Consider the following 23,020-nt stretch of genomic DNA (forward strand, 5'->3'; position numbering starts at 1 on the left):
ATTAAATACACTTTGAATCATGAAAATCCACTCTCAGTTTGGTCTTGGAAATTTATTGCGAGGGCAAGCAGCAGAGTCCTGCTGCACTTAAATGTTTTATAGATTTCTATCATAATGAATTATAATTTTTGATCATATAAATTTGATTTTATCTCCAGCTAGCATTTCCTCATTGCGTGCACCTCCTAACTTTTCTTGCAAAGGGTAATTGGGGGACACACACTTTGTCAAATAAAGTTTCCTCAAAAAAACCTTAGAAATATCAAGGAAAAAGCGCTGCCCCAGGAGAGGAGGAGTGCTACGGTCACCCCAGGCTGTCAGGACAACATCCCTAATGCTGAATCACAGCGGCAAAGCCCTCCACACTTTCGAGCAACACACCACTATCAGACCCCAAACCTCCTGTGGGCTCCCACGGGCCACGATCTCAAACTGCAGGCGGACCGTTAAATAAAAAAATATAAAAGTGTGGGGCTAAGAGGGTAGGGAACACTTCTGAAACAACAAAGAAATGCTTTTTAGAAGCATTAACTAGACCTGAACGTGTTTAAAAAAAAAAAAAACAAACAAAAAACAAACAAAAAAACCCCAAAACAAACCAAGAACACAAGGAACTGCACCCGTGCTACGGGAGCTGGAGGTTGGGGGTTTTGCCGGGTGACAAAAACCCGCGGGGGAACGGGCCGGTTCCCCGCCGTGCTTCGCTCCTTCCCCGAGCCAAACCCTCACGGCTACCGCCACCGGCAGCCCGTCCTCCGGCGCTCCCCGCCAGTACTCACTTGCCTCAGCCACCGGCACCCGTGGGACGGGTCAGTAACGGTCAATAACGGTCGGTAACGGTCGTCCCTCAGAGGGCCGGCGCCTTCCCGCCGCCACCCGGAAGTACTGTGGGAAGAGCCCGCCCCCCGCCCCGCCCCGCCCCTTCCCCCCGCCCCGCTGGCGGCGTGACCCGGAAGCAGTCGCGGTAGAGCTGAGGGTGGCAGGGCCCGCGTCCCCGCCATGGCTCCCAAGGGCGGCCCCGGCGGGCGGCAGCAGTCGGAGGAGGATCTGCTCCTGCAGGACTTCAGCCGCAACCTCTCCGCCAAGTCCTCCGCGCTCTTCTTCGGCAACGCCTTCATCGTCTCCGCTATCCCCATTTGTGAGCGGAGGGGGGCCCTGACAAGAGGGGGGGGCCCTGACAAGGCGGGAGGGGGGGATGGCAGGCCCTGTGAAGGGAGGGCGGCAGGCCCTGAGGGGCAGCAGGGGCTCCCCGCAGCCCGCTTCGGGCTCCTGGACCGTTGCCGGGTGCGGGTGGGGGGTCCCCGGGCTGCTGGGGTTCCCCCTGCCCCGGGCCGGGCCGGCCTTGAGCCGACCCCCCGTGGGGATTATTTCGGATGTCTCCGTGCTGAGTTAGATCCAGCTTCGAAGCCGGTCCGGCTCGGAAGAGCGGGCAGGGGAGGTTGTTCTGTGGTTTGCAAAGATGGACGAGCCGCTGATGGAACACTGACGTGTCAGTCTCAGCGCTGCCTACAGCTGGCGGGCTGGCTGCTGCTGAGCCGGGTTTGACGTGGTCTCATAAGGCCCCTTTCAGCCACAAGCAAAGCAGATTTCTCTGTTGGGAAGTGTTTTTTAATGCAGTTCGAGGATCAGCCCCCCCGCCCCCCCAGCAAAGTGATTTTTCAGGAACTGGCTTTGGTCTGGCAGAGCCGGTGCTGAATTGCAGAGCTGGTAAGCTGCATAGGACTCCTGTGGGGGCATTCTTCTTGGAGAGAGAAACCACTCAAAATGTCTTTCTTTCTTTCTTTTAAGGGCTTTATTGGAGGATATGGCATATGGATCTTGTTCAGTCTGCAGTCCTGTATAGCGTAATGACCCTCATCAGTACCTATCTAGTAGCTTTTGCGTATAAGAACGTCAAGTTTGTTCTCAAACACAAGTAAGTTTGGTGGCTGTTTGAAGTAGAATTTATTATTAAACAATTTAACAAAACCAGCATTTAAAACTTTTTTTTTTATGAATAAGAATATCTGAAAAGTTACTCCAAAAACTATTTTACACAGAAGTATCTTCTAACTGGTTTCTGTCACCTCTCTTGTAATTGGGGAATAGACTAGCCTTGTCAGTTAAGTGTACAATGAAATGGCAAATCTACCTTCATTCTCTCTCTGGGTATTGCCACAAACTACATTTCACTAATACTTCTAGTAATTTGATTATTACTTGTTTTCCCTTCAACTTGGGCAAATGGTTTATTGTCTTGGCAAAGTTTTATACTTCACTGTCAATACAACTTCGTATAATCCCAGGGCTGGTTTTTGTTGGGTTGTTTGGTTTGTTTTTTTTTTTTATTTTTCAACTTTATCGTAAATGGTGTTTCCTACAGAGTAGCACAGAAAAGAGAGGACGCTGTTTCCAAAGAAGTTACTCGCAAGCTGTCTGAGGCAGACAATAGGAAGATGTCTCGTAAGGAGAAGGATGAAAGGTAATCCTCTTTGTTCTTTTCGTTCTCTCCCTTGTTGTAACACTGCCTGGTATCTTTAAGGCTGTAAGTAGGATATTAGCGACTGTTCCTCAGCCATTGCTTTTTTCTGTGTTCTGGTAAGTAGAAGCTGTCCTGTCAGCTCTTTGTTCATCTGTAAAGCCTTTTTGAGGCAGGTCATCAATGAAGGGTCTCAAACATTGACACCTTTATCAATAAGGTCCCACAAGGCAACCTCTCAGTCCTTGAGTTGCAAAGCAAAGCAACTTATTGTACAGGCCTTGTAATAACTCTCTGGAAAGCAAGCATCACAGCTGTCTTCAGAAATAAGATAAGCTCCTTTTCTTAAAGACGGGCTAGCGTGATATATTTTGTGTAGTGGCATGCAAGTTCCTTCAGAATAGCATTTCCATATACTGCTGGACTGCACTGCTAATCGCTGGTTGTACTTGTTACCCCTTGTGGTTGTAACTGGCATGTCTTGGTACACAGATTTCCAATGGAATAGCTCATACTAATGCACAGGCTATGCCTGGGGAGTGTATCGGGAAGCACTTAGTATTAGAGTAGATACCCATTAGGACTGTACAAGATGTGAGGTAATGAACTATCAGGTCTTTGGAGCAAAAAGCCTTATCTTCCCTTCTAATTGCCAGGCACGCTGGTAGCATCTAACAGATACAGGCTCACAAGAAGTGTTATTTATGAAGGGCTCAGCTTGACGTGCCTGGTAGGAAAACAAGTGTCAGTCATTTAAGTGTACAAGTGCACAGTATGTGCAGGGTTTTGTCTTTAATGACTTGACTGGTAGTTCTTGCTGTGCTCTGTCTTCTAGAAGCTGGCTATGACAAGTAGCAGTATGTGGTTTACAACACCTCTGGGTGTCAATCGCTTCATAATGGTGGGTGTGCCAGGATAGGCATTGATTTAAATGTGCCTGAAATAATGTCTCTGCTTGTTCCTAGAATTCTGTGGAAGAAAAATGAAGTTGCAGATTATGAAGCAACAACTTTTTCCATCTTCTACAACAATACTCTCTTTCTGGTCTTGGTCATCATTGCTTCATTTTTTGTGCTGAAGAACTTCAACCCCACTGTGTATCCTTTATTACCAAGTGTGAAACAACCAGGGTCCTACTCCTATTTGTTGTTGTTAGTAGCTATATTTGTCATGTGGGTTGTGAGGTTACTCTGTTGATATGTGCAGTTCATTGTAGTACCTCAGCTTAGAAACACTGTAACATAAAAATAGATATTACCAAAAAAAAGTTTCCCAAGCACATAAAAGTTTAATGTCTGACATGAGATGTTTTAAGGATATACCTTGGACAATATACAGAAATTCTTAAGGCTTTGCCATTTCAATTGTAGTTGTGGAACAAGGAGGCAGCTCGTGTTCTTACAGAAACACTGCATCAGTGTTAGTTGCCAGTGCTCTTACCTTACAGGACTGTTTAGTTTCAGTAACTTCACAAGTAAAGTTTTTACTTTATTTACTTAAGTAAATAAGTGCTGCCAATCAGGGCCACATATGTTAGTTACAGAGCTTCTGTATTTAACTGTATTTATAAACACTTTTAAGAGAACAGGCTAAACTTTATGGGTGTCTTAATTTTGCAGTTAAGTACATTTCACTGTCCTGCTAACAGCCTTGATTGTCAGCTGTGTTTCAGGTTAGTGTTGCAGTTTTAAAACTGCTACAGAGAAAGACTGTCTCAATTCCTCCTTCTTTTTCATAAAACTTCTACTAAATGTTCTGTACAAAATAAGTGGTATCTTCACAAGTATATGTCCTTAACCTTTTGCCTACAGAAACTATATTCTTTCTATAAGTGCTTCATCTGGACTGATTGCTCTGCTATCTACAGGATCCAAGTAGACAAAAAAACCCCCCACAGCAATTAATTTCTGTGAGGGGGTTCAACTGCCATACAAAAGTTTAAGGGTGGAATAGGAATACATGTTTTTTATTGTGTGACTTCTTGAGGGTATGGGGGGGAGGGTTTGAATCCAAAATGATTGAATTATATTTACTTTACATGGTATTATTCAATAACTGAAATAATCAATTTTTTTACTTAGCAATGAAAGAAAGTGGCTTGTGAGCAGTTATGAAACGTAACCTTTCTGAAGCACTTCATGGGTGTGATGGTACTACAGACTGACTATTAGACAGGTACACTGTAAGGGACTGCTACACAGCGGTACAAACGGTTGTACTTAAAACCTGTAACAGAATTCCCCTGTAAGTTTGGTGACTGGTATAACAGCCAAACTCACTGATCGTAAAAAGTGACAATCCACCATTTATCATTGTAACTTGAAAAGTTTTAATAAAAAGAAGGCTTTTTTTTGTCATTTAATTCCTTGGATTTCTATTCTTAATTTAAAAAAAAAAAAGGGGTATTTATTTTCATGGGCAAGCAGTGTGTGTAGGTTTGTCAACTCTTTCTGCTTCCAGAAGAGAGGAGTCTTCTAGAAGCTCACATATGTACTGTATTCATTGGAAATACTCATTTTTAAGTAACTTGGAGTCAGGAGAAAACCTAAACAGTGTCTCCTAGAAAAATACTTTTAAGTGGTTTGAATGTACTTTTTTTTCATTCATCTCCAAAGTCATAAATACAAAGGAAAAAAAAAAAAACCAAACCCTGCCAGTTTTCCTGGCACAGCTTAACAAAAATGCTTTAGCTGGCTTTTTATAATGGGTTTATCAGACAATCCTTTTGCTTTTTTCATGCTGTCAGTGAAGCAGCTGTTACGTTAAATGCTAAACTCTACTACTGTTAATGGAATCGTACTGTAGAAGTTACGGATTTTGCCATTATAGACTAGTGGAATCCTAAGCAGGGAAGAAAGAGAAGACTTATAATCAGATTTAATGTAACAATTACTTTGCTAATTTTTACTTCAATAAGATTCATATTTATGTAAAATATAGCAAAATGAAGATTCTGAAGTGCAGGAGACAGTGTATCTATGTTGCCTTAGAGTATGCTGAGATTGTAATAAATATCTCTATTTCTGACAAATGCAACCAGGACAGTCTCACAAAACTATTCCCTAATTACCCAGTGCCTGCTGATTGTTGCAGTACTTCTCTGTTCAGCATCCTTTGGGACTGGGGTTGGGTGAGGGTCTTCAATCTCAACTCTCCACTGCATAATTTTTTACTTTTACTTTCCTTCCCAGTAAAGATAATACTATTCATGTATTTACATCATGAAAATTCCAGTTGGTTTGGTGCACTTTAGAGCCACCATTGAAATTACTTTTCTGGTCAGTCATTTAAGACTCTTCAAATTAACTTGATTGTTTTCCTTCAAAATATGTGGATTTTTCTTTATCACTTCTGCCTGCTTATTTGCTACTGAAGGGAGCCTTTTCATATTGCTTACATAATTTTAGTTTCCTTGGCCTATCACTTTCATAAAGGATATCGTCTGTATGTATCTTAGTCTAAGTGTTTAGCACATGTAAAACAAATTTCTAACAAACTTCTGTAAATGGTCAGAATCAAACATGAGGCCAAGCTGACCGCTCTGTAAGCAACAGGACTTGAACATCCCTGTTTTGCTGGTCACTGGTGATTTGCTCAGCTCCTGCCAAAAGTACACAGTACTTAAATTCAGACATGTGAACAGGCAATGCTAATATATTCATTTACTTGTCAGCATTGGTAGGGATAAGACTGCCCTATCAGGCATTTTAGAAGGTGACAGATGTATTTTGCAGGAAATCTGCCATCTAGAGAAAAGTGATTTGAAGCAGCGCTTTCTTCTGCTATTACTGTCAGTTCGCTGAGTCTTTTATTAACAGCTTTTCATCTTACCTTAGTTTTTTCATATTGACAGTTGCAGAGGCCTGGAGCATAGTATGTGTCAGAATTTTTCTGGAGGGAGAACTTTGCAGCACTGACAGCCTGAAACAAAAGCGGGTGGGTGGGTGGGCTGGGTTGTTTTCTACAGAAAGCCTAGTCTTTTCTGTGGATGTCTTCACAGAAAAGCGCTGGGGGTTTTTTTGTTGTTGTTGTTTTGGGGTTTTGTTTGCTTTTGAGGTTGGTTGGTTGTTTTTTCCCCTTGCAATCCCCACTACAAGCCACACCCAGTTTCTTCAGTATAATGCTGAAGTTTAGCCTAAAGCTAGGCTACTGCTTGGCACCCCATTGCGCCCAGAGCACTAGGCAAGCTAACTTCTAAGCTTTTGCTCTAAGTAAGGGACAATACCATCTCCTTTTCAATTAAAAAAAGAAGAAAAAAAAAAAGTTGGGAATTAATATATTTTTAATATGTTGTTGGATTCCCATCTATCTGAGGAGGGGAAGAAAGAACATTATGTTGTACCTCCAGAGGTGAGAAAAGGAACTAGTCTGCTACTGGGAAAATAATTCTACTTTTAAAATAATGAAGCTGCTAACTGTATAATGGTCAAAGCCTTTGAGCTGCCCATGAAGCAGATTTTAAAATACTGAAATAGTTAATTTTCACAGCTAATACTGCAACATTAGGGGATGTGGCCCAGGGCAGTGAAAGTAAGTAATAGCAGGGAGGTGAGCAGTGCCTTCGGGTGACTGACCAGCCCAGCGTCATTTTGGAGAGGCTGGTGACGGAATGGCAGTGGGATTTCAGTGAACTGTCAGGAGGACGTTCATGTGGTGTTTATTTCAGGACAAAACGTTGTATACGGCTGATACCAGTCTGCCTTAGGAGACTAACTTCTAGAAGTACCTTCTCCAAGACGCACAGCCAGACCAGCGCAGCCTGTCGCTCCCCTGTGCGAGGTCATTGTCCCTTGCCCAACATGGGTACAGCTGAAGATTAGTGTTGCCTGTGGAACGATACATATCCAGTTTCAACGTAAACCATTGCTGTTTCACAATCAGTCTCGCTATTAGTAACAGGTCTCCAAGTATAAAATTAGATGCACAAAATGCTTTTATTGTGTCCAAGCAGAAGTCAAAGTCAGACTGCATTTCTGGATATACAGCAGCTAAGTTCATTTACACATACCATAGCTCATTGGATTAAATACAGGAGAAGACAACTCAAGTATTAATATCTGTTCACGTGGCCCCCCGTGAACGCTGCACGCGCTCTGCAGGTATCCTGGCGTTAAGGGGACTAGGATACAAGGGTCCTACAAATACTGTACATAGCTGTACCCCCTAGGAAGTATGTGCCCGAAGTACGCGAGTCAATACGAGTGAGGAACATTTACCGAAATCATAGGCGTGTTTTACAAAGCAAACTCATGGTAAAATATGACATGGTTCTTGAGATGGGCAAATTAATATATAAATGCTTACTATCAACTCCTGTAGAGGGATGAAGTGCTCACAAAAAAACCTACGTGTTTAAACTGTGTCTTAAAAATACTATGCATTTACTTATGCCCGATTCCAGAACAAGTTAAAGCAAATGTGACCTTCCACCAAAGTACGTACCTGACTTTTTTCTGGTATTTTTCAGCAGCTATATATTATATATATTATAAGTATCTATATCCTTAAAAGCTCATGAATATTGAAATTTGCAATAGCTACATCTACAAGCAGGCAGAAGTAGAGGCAGGTTTCTGTAGATGCAAAACCCAATATTTTATCATGGCTTTCTTGGTTTAAGGTTTATGTGGAATTAGAATTTTGCAAACAGCCGTTGTTTTTATTAACCTGGCATGCGTGTTGTTTGGATTTTCTAACTGTGCTCTTCTGGCTTGTACTCAGAAATACTTCCCAGGAGCGCTCCACAGCTGAAACATTTGTATAGTTAGGAGTTGAGCTATCTAATTTCTAACTAATTCTCTGTCTTACAACCCTTATTCAACTACAAATGAAATCTAAAGCATATATTCAGCATAAAAAAGAAAATGGAAAATTTGAGCTTGCCCCTTCTATCTGTTAACCTGAAGAAACTTTATAGTTGAGATTTCCCAAATGTGGTTTTATTAAAACCTTAAGTTGTATCTGGCTTTTCTTCATTGAAAAAATAGATCTGTACATCCTTCTTTAATTACCAAGTACCTGAAGGTTATAAATTATTTTTTGCTTTACAAGTGTTTTTCACAGCACAAGCATGAGGTGCTAAGAGTAAAGTAAAAATTAATGAATTCAGTCGAAGGTAAGAAAATACAAGGTTATTCTTGGTTAGAAGAGAGATCAACTGTGCTTTTAAATTTCACTGCAGATTAGTAGCAACAGCACACATCTCGAAGGATCCAGTGACAGCAGACACCGAGCAGCAAGCTGCTGAATGATTCTCATGACCGGATATTAATTCGGGGCTGTACTTCTGTACAGAGCACTTCTAAAACCATGCAGTCCAGGGAATTCATGCATTGCATTATGATCTGTAGTCCTTCTTGCTGTAGGGCTTATTTCCCAGAATATTATCTATTTCATTTACAATGTGGGATGTCATCTTTGGAAGGACCTAGGGGTAGAAGAAAACAGATGTTTAATCAAGCTTCCGTTAAAGGTTTTTCCAAATTTAAATCCAGATTTTATCAAATAACGTTTCCTCTGGGTTTTTGTGCAGCAGATATTGAAACATTCATCTAATACCTTTCTCCCTTAAAGGAAAAACTGCTGTCGTATCTTTACCCAGTGAGAGAATCACAGAAGTGCTCCTAAACTTTATGTGCACGGTATTGCTCAGCTGCAGCAGCTGGCGAGCTGGTGGCAAGAACATCAGAGGAGGCTCTTGTTGTGAAAAGCAACAGAGAATAATTAAGGTGGGTGCAAGTAACACGTGCCCTGTGGGAGACTTAGCACAGAATATATCACAACATGTCCTGGAATCAGGGCGCTTGCTTTTTCAGATAAGTTAAACCTGCTGATGCCACCCTCCTGTTGCTGGATACGGCAGTAACTACCACAAATGGTGGTAAGTCACAGTGATGCACCGTAGGTTTGCCTAATTAACGTGCGTAACTAGAACTGGAAGATGCCTGGAACAAAATACAAAGTATTAAAACTACATTAAGAGAAGGAGGGTGCTACTCTCAAGGTGTGCTGCTAAGCACCTCTGTTTAGGTGCCACCACCACCTGCACTTGCCTGTATGGCTCCCAGGTTCTCTATCAGCTGCTCTGGGTTGGAAGATCCTAGAAGAACGGAGCTCACCCCCTCGTTTCTCAGGCACCATGCTGGGAATAAAGTCACAAGATGGTCAGGAACATAGGTGTCACGACACAGCGTTACTCCAGATCCTAATGTTTGTCAGAGCTTCTATCTCTATTTGAAAAAATAACGACAGCATTAGTTGTCTCAACCTTCACTTTACTCTCCTGGCACTACCAGGAAGAAGATGCATGGGTCGGATAACAAACCATATCGCAGATCTTCCAGCATCCCGTCTGACCCTGGTCCCTGGCCCAGCAGTTGTCTTAATAGCGGGGTTTGGGTTTTTCCCTATCACAAATCACAAGGATTCACCTCTTTGCTATTTGAACCAGGGATCGTTTTTCTAACACACAGACATGTGTGGTATTTTTCAGCCTTGGCTCTCAGCACAAATTATTAAAAAAAACCCAAACAAGAAAAAACAACACTCTTTTCAAAAAGTAGCATTCTCTTGTGTCCATCAGCCCAGTGCGCTGAACAACTGAGGTCTTCCACCCAGGGAGGGACTGTTTGGAGAAACAGGCAGGTCAGGGTTGGACCCCTGAGGATGGCCCAAGATACACTAGCCCTCTTGTCAATCAAAGCCTGATGATGATGCTGGAAACAATCTTATTTTAAGTAATTTTTAACTTCACTGCTCAAAAAAAAAAAAAGTTATTTTGTGTGAGGCTAATGGTTACCTCAAAAGCAATACATGGCATATTTAATTAACGCCTACAGCGTGTTTTGTTTGTTTTGTTTTGTTCTTTTACTGTGTTCCTTGAGAGGCATTAGCCTTCTCCTAATGAGGTGTTGCACCACCCATCTTCAGTCTTTCTATCTTTCTGGCATTTCATTCCATAATCCCTGATAGCAAATAATCATTTAAGTGTTTAAAATAGATACAGGCAAAGACAAAGCCATCCTCTGTCCTATTTGAAAGACGACCCATCTTTTTCTGTGCTACCATTTGCCTAACGATCGCTAACACTTAACCAGAAGACAGGAGCACTAACAGAGCTCCTGTAGCTTTAGGGCTTTGTACGAGGTTTCCCCTGCGCTCGTCTCTCACCGACCCATAAGGCACAGACTCTCTCTCTGCGTTTCCCTTCGCACCACAAGGATGCGAGCTAGGTGATGCGCTGGTGACAACGGCAAAGGCGCGGTGACGTTCGTCCCCGTCCCGTCACCTACCGACGGCCAGCTGAGGCAGCGTGCACCCGAGGCGCTCGGCGATGGGCGACAGGTCCTTCAGCTTCACCTGCTGCTTTCTGCCCTCCTCGCTTATGATTTTCTCTTTCAGCCACTGGTAGCACTGGAGGTGAATTACATTGCTTTAATCTTCCGCAACGGAAAGTTGAAGGCAATTATAAACAGCTCTTAAAAAGCCATATCCAACCCAGGAGGTAACGGAGGCTGAATAACACAATGCTTTGCTACCCAAAGCAATTACGACAGGACCAGGACATCTCCTGTGAGAGCCTATATCTATATCTTTCTGGCTTTATGCAACTAATGGACTCGGTCTGGAATCTGGAACCTCCGCAATTTTATTTTTGGACCGCTGGATCCCATCGCAGAGCAGAAAGAAGTGAAATATTAGTCAACTTGAGAAGATCTTGACAGAGACCCCCCACAACAATTGAGAGAGAACATCTGATCTTGTTCAAGATTGACTATTACTATTCAAGATTAGAAAATTAATTAAACGAAGCTGAGATTGCAGTTCTCCCAGCTCCAGATTCGAAACTTGATTCTGCTTCACTCTCATCAATTTAATTTGGATGCCTCTCTGCAATGCTACCTGCTTAGCCAGCTTTTACAAAATATTAATAAAGTATTTCATTTTGGAAAAAAAACCCCACAAATGCAATGAAATAACCACATTTGAAAACGTTGCCCTTTGTAAGCGACTCAGCACAGACTGCATCTTTCTTTTAAAAAGCACCAAGCTGAGCAAAAAGCAGCACAGGGATGTACGTCAACCTGCTGGCACTTGTCAGGCAGTGTTGGCTTTTGCCCATCAGCTGCTACAGAGGCTCAAATACCATTTGAGGGTTTTTTTTTCCCAAATCCATGACATTTCAGCGCTCTGCCATTTTTCAAGCTGTTAAATAACAGGCCTGCCGCAGGCGTGATATGGGAGGAGACCCCGTAACACTCAATAAGAATAAAATCCAGATGATTGTGGGAGAAACCAAGCGCTGTGGTGACACCGCAATGCTAAAACCTGTTAGAGAGGGCTGCTGCCCTGCCTGGCAAAGGGCAGGACCACCGGGGACACACAGGTTTCCTGGGGTGCTGGGGGTCTGCCCTGCCTGCGGGGCTCCCTGGAGGGATGCTGCGGGGCTGAGCTCCACCACCGCTCCCCCCATGCGCTCGCTGCCTCGTAGGCTGGTGCCCAGGGAAGGGTGGGCAGGAAAAATAATGTCCAAGTCTGTTGTACCTGCGCCGTGTGGTTAAGAGGGTTTGAAGTCACAGCAGCTGTATCGATTAACACCAGCTGGGAGCATCAAACACGACAGAAACCCTGGGCTTGTGCCTTCTCGTTGACTGTGTCTGGTCTGTGTAAGGGTGGTGACGCATCCTTCTGCAGACCCCCCCAGAGCCTGGTGCCGGTGGCGTGCTGCCCCACAACCGGCGCGAACCCCAGTGTCTTTATAACCCGGTCTCCCGCACTTCGAAGTGCGGTTGCCGGAGAAACCAAGCTGATCCATCAATACAGCAGCACACAGGCCAGCCTTCTCACGAGGGATCCGTTTTCCCTTTGTTATTTGCTTGCCCTCGCAAAAGCAGCACATCTACTTTTCTCAAACATGCAACAAAAAAAGTACCTTTAGTGCAGCCCTTGAGCTTTCAGGGACCCCGTTGCCGTATTTCCCTGAGATGATCCCACAGGCTAGCGGAGACCACGTCATTGCTCCGACCCCTGCAGAGAAAACAGAGGAGGAGATTTTTAAGGGACTGGGGGAAATCAGAGTTGTATCAAAAATAGGACTTTTAGTTAAAAAATAAAAGCAAAACAACTGCTGCTTGTTTCTATTGCCGCTGGCAGTGACATTCAGTTGGCGTCTTCCAGGAAGATGCTGCTGATGCCCTTAAGGGGCACTGACTAGCTTATTCATCCAAAACCTTATTCTGAGACCCTCCAGCCCCATCCTGGCTCCTGCCGCAGCAAAGCACCTGAACTCCTGACCAGGTATCTCCTACACCCGTCCTGCCTTACACCATCACGTCCTTCCTGCGTTGGCCCCGCTTGGCAGGGGCACCAGCTCCCCCCCGTCCCCACTCAGCTTGGTCCTCAGCCCCGCTGCTGGGGACACCCCGGCAGGAGATGCACAAGGAGGCATCAGTGTCTTCTGATGCCGGGGAGAGGTGGCACCTGCACGGTCCACGGGAGTCAAAAAGTAAGAAGCAGCCATGGCAATTAACACCTATTTCTATCAGAGGCACAATAAGCCAGTTTTTCTTTTGCGTCATTAGATAGATACTTGTCTGTCCCCTTCAGATCCAGGGAAGGTGAGTGCTGTTCCCATGTAGAGCCCCAGGTCAGCCTGCTCTGTATTTCTTTCTGCAAATGAAATAGCTGAAAGGCACGGCAGTCGGTCTCACCGATTTTGTGATATAATTCCGGCAGCTGAACCTCCACTTTCTCTCTTTGGAAGAGATGGTATTCAGCTTGCTCACACACGGGCGGTATCATGTTAAACTGCCTGGCTACGGAGTAGGCTTCCTGGAGAAAAGAAATCAGTAGATAAAATACTTCATTAAGCGAAAGCATCTTGCGGGACATAACCTACCAGCCAACCCTCCTTGAGCGTGCAGGTGCCAACGAACTCATTTCGCTACCCCTTAGCAAGGCCACGCACATCCCTCCGAAAGCTGCCATGCCGAGGCAGAAACGCAGCCGCATCCCTGGCTGCCCTGCTTCCCCACTGCCCCTGTGCCCGCCGCAGCAGGGTACGTGCCCACCTCCCGCCTCCTCCAGCCCAAAGGTGCTTCAGCGCCAGCGCAGCAACAAGCCAAACAACTTCCCAGCTGAGATGGCTGGTGCCGAGCTTGTTTATCGTGTTTTGACCCTGCCACGAGAAGCAGGGACCAGCAGGACGCTCTTGGCATCTCTTAGAATGACAGAATGGTTTGGGTTGGAAGGGATCCTTCAAGGTCATCTAGTCCAACCCCGGTGCCGTGAGCAGGGACATCTTCCACCGGCTCAGGTTGCTCAGAGCCCTGTCCAACCCGACCTGGAATGCTTCCAGGGATGGGGCATCGACCACCAATCTGGGCAACAGCAAATGCTTCTGACAAAGCATTAAGGATGAGCTGTCGGGATGCTGGTTCCCCCAGTCTAGGGTTTTTCAGGTAAAGCCAACAAGGAGGTCCCTACTGCCGAGCAGGGATATTTCCCATCTGCACCTCTGGACGCGACATGTTCAGAGCAGTGCCACCCACGGGGAATTCTCCCCTGCACGGGGACCGTTCCCACCGCAGCAGCAGCTCCGACGGTCCAGCGGGTCATGGACCTGCTGCCGAGAGCCACGTCTGAAACGGGGCAACAACGGGGCACGGCCATCAAACAGGCGCTTTACCAAAATTCTTGAAGTCAGCCGAATAAAACCAAAATGAAACAAACCCCAATTAAGTGAGCCAAGACACCCAAACCCCCAGATCAGCCCATCTTCTCCTAATTAACACTAGACTCATTCTGGAACAGGTTTTAAAATTATTTTAGGTGAAGAGATGCTGGATGGAGTAGAAGGCAAACATCCCCAGCCCAGACACCTGCTTGTGATTCAGGTCCCAGCATGGCTCTCAGCAGACTCTGCAGCCTGGATGGAGAATTACCAAGTGTCAACACTTTCCTAAAAATCAACTTTACCATGATCTCCATAGCGCTCCAGCGCGATGTTCCCCAGTACATCGCCATGCCTTGATTTATTACATGTGTCATTGCTCGGACAATTTCTAAAGGAGGGGAAAAAAGAAGTATGAGAACTGCACAGAGACCAATTTTTCAGCACCAAATCCTCCCAAAGCCACTTATAAATGCCAAGTTCGCTGACAAGCCTGAGCAGCTTTGCATTAAACAGTACTTCTGCTGTGTTCTCTTGCTCGAGCATGGATGAAAAAGCATTGACAGTGTGAATGTAAAGACATTTATCCTGCAGTTGTTTAAAAACTGCTTTTACCAACTGGCCATTGCCTACCACCGCCTTATGGTAATATCTCTTTTAAAATTTAACACAAGAGGGCAGCACAGTCGAAAAATAAAATGAAAGATAAATTAAATTTATTTTAAAATTTGTTTACTAAAAGCATATATCTGGTCCTGTTTCTTTTTACTAGGAATATTAGGATGCTGGGGATAAAGTTGCAAAACTGGATGATGGAACCCCACGCCGCCGAGGGCCCCGCCGGCCGTGGGAGGAGCAGGCGGCACCTCTGCAAAACCCGGCACAGCTCCTCAGCGCAGCAGTCCCACGGTCCTCATTTTTCTTTGGGGAAGATGGAAGCCTACAAGGCTATAAGCACCAGGGCAGGATCTTTAATTTCCATCCATCAGACCCCTGCTGAGCATCCCTGTCTCCTTGTGGGGGAAGAAAAGCCATCATAAACTTTAGTTTGCAAGAAAAGGAGAAAAAATTGTCTACCCCTCATGGTTGCCCAGGAGGTTACAGAGCCTGGTAGGATGCCTCGCTAATGCTATAAAGAAAATAGCTGCTGCTTACTGTTCGCAACTCATTTTTAAGGCTGATTTCTCCCTGGGAGCAGCCTGCTGGGTACGCAGCATCGCGGGGAGCCCAGGCAGCGCCGCTGCAGAGGAGAGGGGTCCCTGGGACCGAGCGGGGTCCCCAGGGCACAGCAACCATGACAGTATAAATAACTGCCCCAGCTGCAGTAATAAATTCATATTTCTTACTCCTTGCCCTTTGGAGCCGAGCAGCGGCTGGCAAGGCACTGGCACTACACTGGCCGCTAACAACACGTCATTTAAACAGACAAAAATGGGCTAAACTCGCTCTGAGAGGCAAAAGAAACTAGTACTTAGTCACTACTCCCAGTGCCGCACAAGGCACCTCGCCATCAGCGCGAGGTCAGTGCGCTTTTCCCTCGGGAAAGCGGCAAGGAGCCGATACTCTTCCCCTACACCATGAATTTCTGACCCATGGAACTACAGTGAGACGACTCTGGTCGGCCGCGGGGCTGCACGGAGAAGCCCTGTGTGCTTGTGACATCCCTGCCGTTACTTGGACAACGACTCTGGGCATCGCTGTCTCAAGATCAAGATGAGCTGCCTTTTATATCATGAGGATTCTCATCCTATTTATGGAAAAAAAAAAAAAAAAGCTTGGCAGAGGGGTGATTACACTGCCAATCTTGACATTATTGTGAGATTTCTTCTGCAGGAGGCGACAAGCAGCTAAAGATGATGAAGTCTCCATTTATAACCTCGGAGGGCTGTACAGGAGACACTGTGCCTCTTGCGCTGGGCTTCTGCCTTCCCACGGAAAAGGGACATTTCCTCTCGAGGGAAACGTTGGCTTGAGAAGTTTTTTCCCTGATGAAGAGCAGAATTCAATGCCAGATATTATTTTCTTTTTTTTTCTTCTTCTTCATTTTGGCCAAAACCACACTTTTCTCTATTTCCAAGCATTTTATTCTTGGGCATGTATTAGTTCAACAAAATGCCCCATTATCAAGCAGCTACCTGGCTACCCCCAGACATGCTGTGTGCAATGGGCAGGGGTACGGCAATCCCTCCCTCCTCGGCAGCACTGGCTTCTCACTGGGTTTAGTTTTCTATTTTTGCCACACTACCATTTAGGAATTTTGATAAGCATTTCATCATATGCCTCTTACACATTTCAGTCCATGGTTGTTTTCATTTCTCCCACCTCTACTCCTTTCAAGAAAAACTGAAGTCAACTCAGAAAATATATATATATATACATCTTCTTGTTTACCAGAGACTGCTTCCATGGGTATGGCGAAGGGATGCTTTGTGAAGAGCACATGCCTGGACCGCTCGGTCTGCCAGCTGGATGGCACAAATGGCATGACTTAAGAAGGGGAGATTTTGTCTTAAATATAAATGGGTGTTTCAAAACCCGGAAAACAGCCTCCAGCAGCATAATAATAATTGTGAAGTAACTTAAAGTTCCCTGATAGGAACCGTGTCACCTTCCCTCCCCACTTGCCAGGGCTGGGGGCTGGCTGTACAGCGGGCGCCCAGTCCCCCAGCGCCGTGACAATGTGGGGGGTCTCACCGGGGGACCCCGGGGTCCCTCCTTCCCCGCAGCCGGAGCTGCCCTCCTCATCTGCTGGAAAAGCTGCCTGGGGAAAAAAAAAAAAAAATTAAAAAAAAAAAGCACCTGCTAGCGCAGTTGGGGGATCAGCTCTCCAGCCTGACTAACAAGGCATGAGACTCGCAGAAATTCAGGAGAGAAGCACAGACCCTTCCCATCGCCCATCTCCCGAGGTCCCTGTTCGGGGGGACCACGCGACAGCAGAGCCCCCCGGGTGCCGGGAGCAGGATTTTCCCCCCGGATGGCCGGTCCCAGGGAGGGCAGCCCCTCGTCCTGGCTGCCGCGGGGCCAGGAGGGACACGGCTGTCCTGGCCAGGGACCTGCCTGGCCCTGACTGCAGGGGTGTGCAAAGAGCTTTGCGCGGGGTACTCATCTCCAGGTGTCCCCTGAAGCTAATATGGCATTGCTTTTGCAACGAAAAGCTTTTTTAGTTTGTTCTGAGACTTTTAAGAAAGGTAAATACATTTCTGATTTTTAGATTCAGCAAGCTTTGCCTGACGCTTTGGGGACCAGAGTCACCTACAATAAAGAAATCTGTACAAAATGCTCATCTTCTCTTATTAGCTCTCCGTCACTCACACCTCCTAAGGCAGCCTGAGTGGGTCCGTGACCAGCCTGGGGGAGCGGGAACCGATTCTGCCCTGGCTGGGCTGGACCAGGTGAATAGTTCTAAATAGCTGATCCATCGCCTGCTGATGCCCACAGACACACACATCACAGCAGATGGAGGACCCCGAGCGATAGCAGAGAAACCTCACCTGCCTGCGTGCGGCAAGCGAAGAAAACAAAATGAACATTCAAAGTTTATCCTTTGATTTACTTGGCTGTACCTTACCGCGTACAGCCACACTGTTTGCTCGAGCAGGACCCTCACGCATTAGCGTGAGCAGCACGAGCAGGGAACGTTTTTAAGGTTCTGGGTTTTAAGGTTAGGGGTTCTGCTCCATCAGAAGCAGCTATTTGCTCGTGGGAAAAGCATAGGCACGTAAGGAGATGGAGCGGGAATTGCATGTCTTGTGAAGGTAGCTCAGCACTTACTGTGCGTGCCAGATAGTGCAGAACTGACAGATGGTTCAACAGATGCTCTGGGATAGAAGTGGCTTAGTAGGTGAACCATAAAAAAAAAGCATGAAGTACATAGGAAGAATCAACACCACACCATTCATAATAAAAACGCCCCTTTTTTCACCCTGCTCAAAATCTCACCAAGCACCACAGTTTATACCTTATTGGCAAGCTCCAGCGCTGCTAGCAGTATCTGTAGCATCTGAAAAGCTGCAAACGCCTGAGATCAGCTGTCTGTGCGGGCACGGGAAATATACTCAGCACTGCCTCATTAGACGACAACTGACTGAGCAGAGAGGTCATTTCTCCCTCCGGGATACAACATGTCATCTTCCTTGACCTCATCAGCTACTGCAAAAGCTGCACTGGTCCCAAAATCCCAGGCCAGTTCCCTGAACCCGTAGCTGCCGGCACCGGTCGGCCGGGGCAGCAGTAGTGCCATCCGTCCAAGGTTCGTGGCCGGTCGCACGGCCCCGTGTTCGTTAAGAAAGTAGGTGTCACGACCGCCAAAAGTCACGCCAGGAGCTTCGAAGGGGCCTGTCAAGCTCCAGGTCTGTTTGATTTACATGTACTCGTCTATGACAGCTTCTACAGCCTGCGAGTCTTTCTTCTTGCTATTTTTTATTTAGCTGCGAAGCTAATCTTCTGCCACAGTGTGAATGGTTGTGTTAACTCCGATGGGAAAAGAGAAGGAACAGGAACTGGTGCCCATTAAATAGGGCGCTAACCCCACAACATGTTGATGAAGGTTCCTGGAGAACTGGGCTATACCACCACATACCAAACATGCATATATGCTTATCAGCAATCGTGAAACATGATTAAAGCGCGCAGTCACAGATCTGCCGAGTTCCTAAATCCGTTCCCTGAATTTCCACCAGGACCGAGGGGCGGGCGGCTGCGGTGCCGAGGCTGAGCCCGACCCCGAGACTCGGCTGGAGCTGCTCAGGCGCTCGCGGCAGGGAACCCTAAAGCTTCCCGGTTGTTTCTTGTTTCTGACCACACTTTGGATCGCACCCCTGGATTTAGCGCCGGGAGAAGTATGTGCTATGCGGGCAGCCCAGGGGACAGGGATGAGGATGGGGACAGCAGCACTGGCACGCTCCCCTCTCCAGAGCTGACCGCACCGGGGGCAGGGATATACTGGTTTCATTTGACACAGAGAAGATCTGCCTTAAATGCAAACACAAATTCCCTTCCTATGAAGGAATCAGGAAAAGGAAATAAAAACCCAAACAATGTTAAAGCCACCGCTGGGATGTAAAGGAAACTTCAATTTCCTTCCAAGGGATACAAATCCATTTCATTGAAGTGTAAATATATGGGGCTCCAGGATATTACGAATGAGGTATTTCATATTTAAGCTGCCACACCTGAATATTTAATAAAAAATTGTTTTTCATTTCCTACCATCATCAGTCTAAGCCTGTAAGCCAGGATCAGTCACATTAAAACCTTTAATTCAAGCTTCCACTAACCTTCCATGGGCGTATTATTGTCTGGCCGGTTGGCGAAGACGACATCCACGTACTCCAGCTGCAGCCTCTGGAGAGAAGCCTTTAGCCCTGGAAACAGCAAAGCAGAGACAAGAACCTGCAAGGTCAGAGTGAGGCAGGAGTGCAGCGGCACAGAGCTGACAGGTACAGAACAGTGCCGCATTAGGACTAAAATAGAGCTCGGTGTATATGTACATACAGGTACATATGTATAATATATATATATACACACACAACCACATAGCATATGAGAAGGATGCTGCATAATGTTGTCACGTATCTATGCGGCCATACTAAGAAGAAAACACTGGTTTGGCCGCGTGCAGAGTCCCCCTCTTCCGTGAGAATTTGCTTTTATTTTTTAACTATGCTGAGATTTGGATTGGAGCAGACACCGGTTACCAAGCGTGTCCGTGGCCAGCCTGTCAGGAGGCAGCTTCCAGGGACCGACTTCAGCGCTCCACTTCTGTTCAGAGTTTATTTAATCTGAATAATATCACAGAGCCTTTCTGTGCAAGCCCAGGGGCACGTCGCCTGGGTGCTGTCCCACCTAAGGAAGCCCTGCCCCAGGGGAGCCTTCCAGAAATGCGAGCCCAGGTGGGAGGATGGTGGCCCTCGGTTAGATACGTTATCGTGAGCAGATAAAGCACCATGAAGGGCTTTACCCTCTCTGCAGGGTAAGCAAGCTGTGCCCACCAACGCATTGCATAGGGCAGAGAGAGTTTTGCAGAGCAAGACGAGGCACAGTTCAGCAGCGACAGTCCAGGACTGCCCAGGCTTCAACGGCTTCTCTAAGAGGATCTGATGGGAGATGGCATCAAAAGCCTACATATATATAATATGTGTGTGTGTGTGAGAGAGAGAGAGAAGAGGATTTCTAACACTTATTTTCTATGAATCTTCCCAGGAACAAAATGTTTTTATGAATGTTCACGAAGAATGAGCCAAAATAGAGCAGTCTGAATATATTCGCTGAATTTTGGGATGAAAAAAATGGCCATTTTTGCCAAATGTATTTATAGAAAATAGCTAACGTTGACCTTAACATTAGTTGCTATGTGTTCTGTGAAGTTATTTCAACTGCTGCCAGTATTTTTCTATCGTTTCATGAAGTAGCTCCACAAGAAATGGAAAATGGATGGGTTTGGACCGCCTGTGGCATGGCTGCAACTTCCCCCAGCGCCTCTGGGTCTAGTGTCACCAGTGGCCGGGACACCGCCTCATGGGGGAGTATTCAAATGAAAGTTCAATAACATGTTGCTAAAAAAACTTTCTGCAGCATTACCTTAATATGAAAGTCATATCCTAATGTAGCTGAATTCTGCAAATACTAAATAATGAAAACTTCCCAGGACGATTCCAGATGTACAAGCTGGTTACTATGGGGCAAAACCAACCGTGCTCCAGTGACGCTCCTTGTCACCAAGAAATAGCTCCTTTGTGATGGAAGATGACCAAATCTGCATCCCAGGGAGGAGGCTGCCCTGCTCACCCAGTTTGCTGATGCCACGTTCATCCCGCCTCACCCCCTCGGGACAGCATTAGCCGTGGTGTGATGTGGGTGGCAGTGACATCCCAGGCAAGGGGTGGATAATACAAATACAGTATTAATATTTTCCATATAAATTTATGTCCTAATGCATACGGAACAAATCCCGGTTGTTGAAAGCTGTGACAAATGGGCCATTGCAGATTCAGGTGACAAAACATGCAAATGGCCAAATGCAAGTTAAAGCTGCCATTTCTGGCAGGCAAACCCGATTTTCTGCAGACGGATGCTACCTTCTGATAAGCAAAGACCAAAGCATACCTCCCGCCTATTCTGCAGTGTGTATCGTGAACGGGCTGGTCCCCCCCGCACCATCAAACCACCGACACCGCGGCACACGTGTAATGTAGATGAGCCTGAATTTTTCTTTTCTAATTTGTCTTGACAGCAAACATTAGCTTAACCAAACACCACTGTAAACAATTAGGACTTATCTCATAAATCAAAGAGGAGGCTAATTACCCCAGCATACCCGGCGCAATAAAGAAAATCACTTCTCGTTGCTGCAGCCGTTGCGGCGTGTTGGTTGACGGAGGGTGCTGCTCCCCTGGGGCTTCAGCCCTGCATTACCCAGGCTGGCATCGCTCAGTGCTGGCCCGGGGCTCCCCCGAGGACCTTAGCATTAAGCATATAATTTCCTACTAACCCAAAGAACACGTTTTGCACATCCCTCTGTGGCAGCAGACAGAAGCGGGTCAAACAGCAACAAGAGGCGGGCGGTGCGAATCCCTCTGCAGGGAGGTGAAGCACAGGTACCAAGCCTGATGCTGCCCTTCTGTCCCGAAGGATCCCCGGCCCCCGAGGAGCCGGACACCCCCAGGAACTCCCTTCCGCAGCTTTACACAGGTTTTCTCCAAACCCATGCTATTTTTGCTCTGCATTTATGCAGAAGACAGATCCTGGCCCCCATGCTGCTGGCTGCTTATCTGGGATCTGCTCATGATCTGCACGGAGCGGGGGTTGTCAGACCCCATCAGGTCCTCCTGGGGGGTTTTGGGGGTCTGCTCCAGCCCCCGTCAGGAGACGGCCCAGGCTGGCACCTCTCACTGGGACAAGGTCATGGCTGACACTGCTGATCCTTAATATGACAGAAACGTGTCTTTTTATGGGCCCTGCTCTGTGTCCTGCATGTAAAATCCTGTTTTAAGTTATCGTTAAGTGGGCAAGTTATAATTATGCCCATGGCTACTGTACCTGGGTGCCTGACCCAGCACCCAACAGCCCTCTGGAAAGAGCCAGATTGGGTGAAACACACTTATCTGTATAGAAAAATGTATGTGCTCTCACTCCCTCTCCAACAATAATGCATCCGAGAGGACAAAAAAAGCCACTGGAATGAAGATGAGGAGCATGCGTTAGACCCAGCAGAGACTTGGGTGAATAAATCCCGCTGGATGAGTAAGGTAGTGCACGGCATCGCTCAGCAGGATGCGGGAGCGGGTGCAAGGAGCTGGGCGAGGGAACGTACAACCAAATCGAGAAGAAACACTAGAGAAGAAACAGCACCGAGAGCAACCCACAGCCCTCCCCAGCCGGCTGCTCGGCGGATGGGACCTGGCACCTCTCCAGAGGCTATTTCTGCAGGCTGACATCGTGCCCCGTGTCCTCATCCCTCCCTGCTCCACCAAGGGAGCCCACGCAGCCACGGCCACGTCTGCCGACCGCCCTGGTCCCTCCGGGAAAGAGCTGGGGGGGTCAGCAAAGCAGCTCCGGACCCACCGAGCCTTCCTGCCTCCCGTCATCTCACGGCAAGCGATGAAACCCCGGCACGGCAAACCCCGCTCGCTGCAGGTAAGTGATAAATCTGCAAGCGATGCACACGCAGCCGGCCAAGGACAACGCGCTTGCTTATTACAGCAAAAACCCCAAAGGTTATTGCTGCACGGAGGTGTGGTAGAGAAGGCTTTTTGCGTGCAAAATGCGTTCGCTCGCGCTTTTTGAGAGAAGCCAGAATAATCCTGCGGTGCGTTTTGGGCACTTCACAGCCAAGCTTGGGAACTGCCCTGCGCAGGGCTGGCACGGACGAGCAGTGAGCGCCGGAGTCAAGG

At 46.8% G+C, this 23,020-nt stretch overlaps 3 protein-coding genes across 17 annotated transcripts in view; 1 reads left to right on the top strand and 2 right to left on the bottom strand.

Annotated features, from left to right (window-relative positions):
* Positions 1 to 881, bottom strand: part of TIPARP (TCDD inducible poly(ADP-ribose) polymerase) — a 42,071-nt gene extending 41,190 nt beyond the window's left edge. For 11 of the 12 annotated variants that reach the window (XM_069792905.1, XM_069792898.1, XM_069792904.1 and 8 more), the window contains exon 1: positions 780 to 881. The gene's annotated coding sequence lies outside the window, so the exon portion shown is untranslated. The remainder of the gene's footprint in view (positions 1 to 779) is intronic. The other variant, XM_069792894.1, reaches the window with a different exon arrangement.
* Positions 882 to 934: 53 nt separating this feature from the next.
* On the top strand, positions 935 to 4,820 carry SSR3 (signal sequence receptor subunit 3). Its single transcript, XM_069792913.1, has 5 exons — positions 935 to 1,138; positions 1,789 to 1,915; positions 2,363 to 2,461; positions 3,424 to 3,555; positions 4,270 to 4,820. Exons 1-5 carry the CDS (start codon positions 1,000 to 1,002, stop codon positions 4,334 to 4,336), a joined length of 564 nt encoding a protein of 187 aa, XP_069649014.1. The 5' UTR covers positions 935 to 999; the 3' UTR covers positions 4,337 to 4,820.
* A 2,553-nt stretch (positions 4,821 to 7,373) lies between these two features.
* KCNAB1 (potassium voltage-gated channel subfamily A regulatory beta subunit 1) overlaps positions 7,374 to 23,020 on the bottom strand; it is a 72,203-nt gene continuing 56,556 nt past the window's right edge. For all 4 annotated transcript variants that reach the window (XM_069792909.1, XM_069792910.1, XM_069792912.1 and 1 more), the window contains exons 8-14: positions 19,406 to 19,492; positions 14,435 to 14,520; positions 13,168 to 13,288; positions 12,390 to 12,484; positions 10,750 to 10,870; positions 9,511 to 9,599; positions 7,374 to 8,885 (exon numbers count right to left, since the gene is read on the bottom strand). In XM_069792909.1, coding sequence (XP_069649010.1) covers positions 8,796 to 8,885; positions 9,511 to 9,599; positions 10,750 to 10,870; positions 12,390 to 12,484; positions 13,168 to 13,288; positions 14,435 to 14,520; positions 19,406 to 19,492 — 689 coding nt within the window. In that variant the 3' untranslated portion in view covers positions 7,374 to 8,795. The remainder of the gene's footprint in view (positions 8,886 to 9,510; positions 9,600 to 10,749; positions 10,871 to 12,389; positions 12,485 to 13,167; positions 13,289 to 14,434; positions 14,521 to 19,405; positions 19,493 to 23,020) is intronic.

Source organism: Haliaeetus albicilla, chromosome 9, assembly GCF_947461875.1.
Source record: "Haliaeetus albicilla chromosome 9, bHalAlb1.1, whole genome shotgun sequence".
Classification (NCBI taxonomy): domain Eukaryota; kingdom Metazoa; phylum Chordata; class Aves; order Accipitriformes; family Accipitridae; genus Haliaeetus; species Haliaeetus albicilla.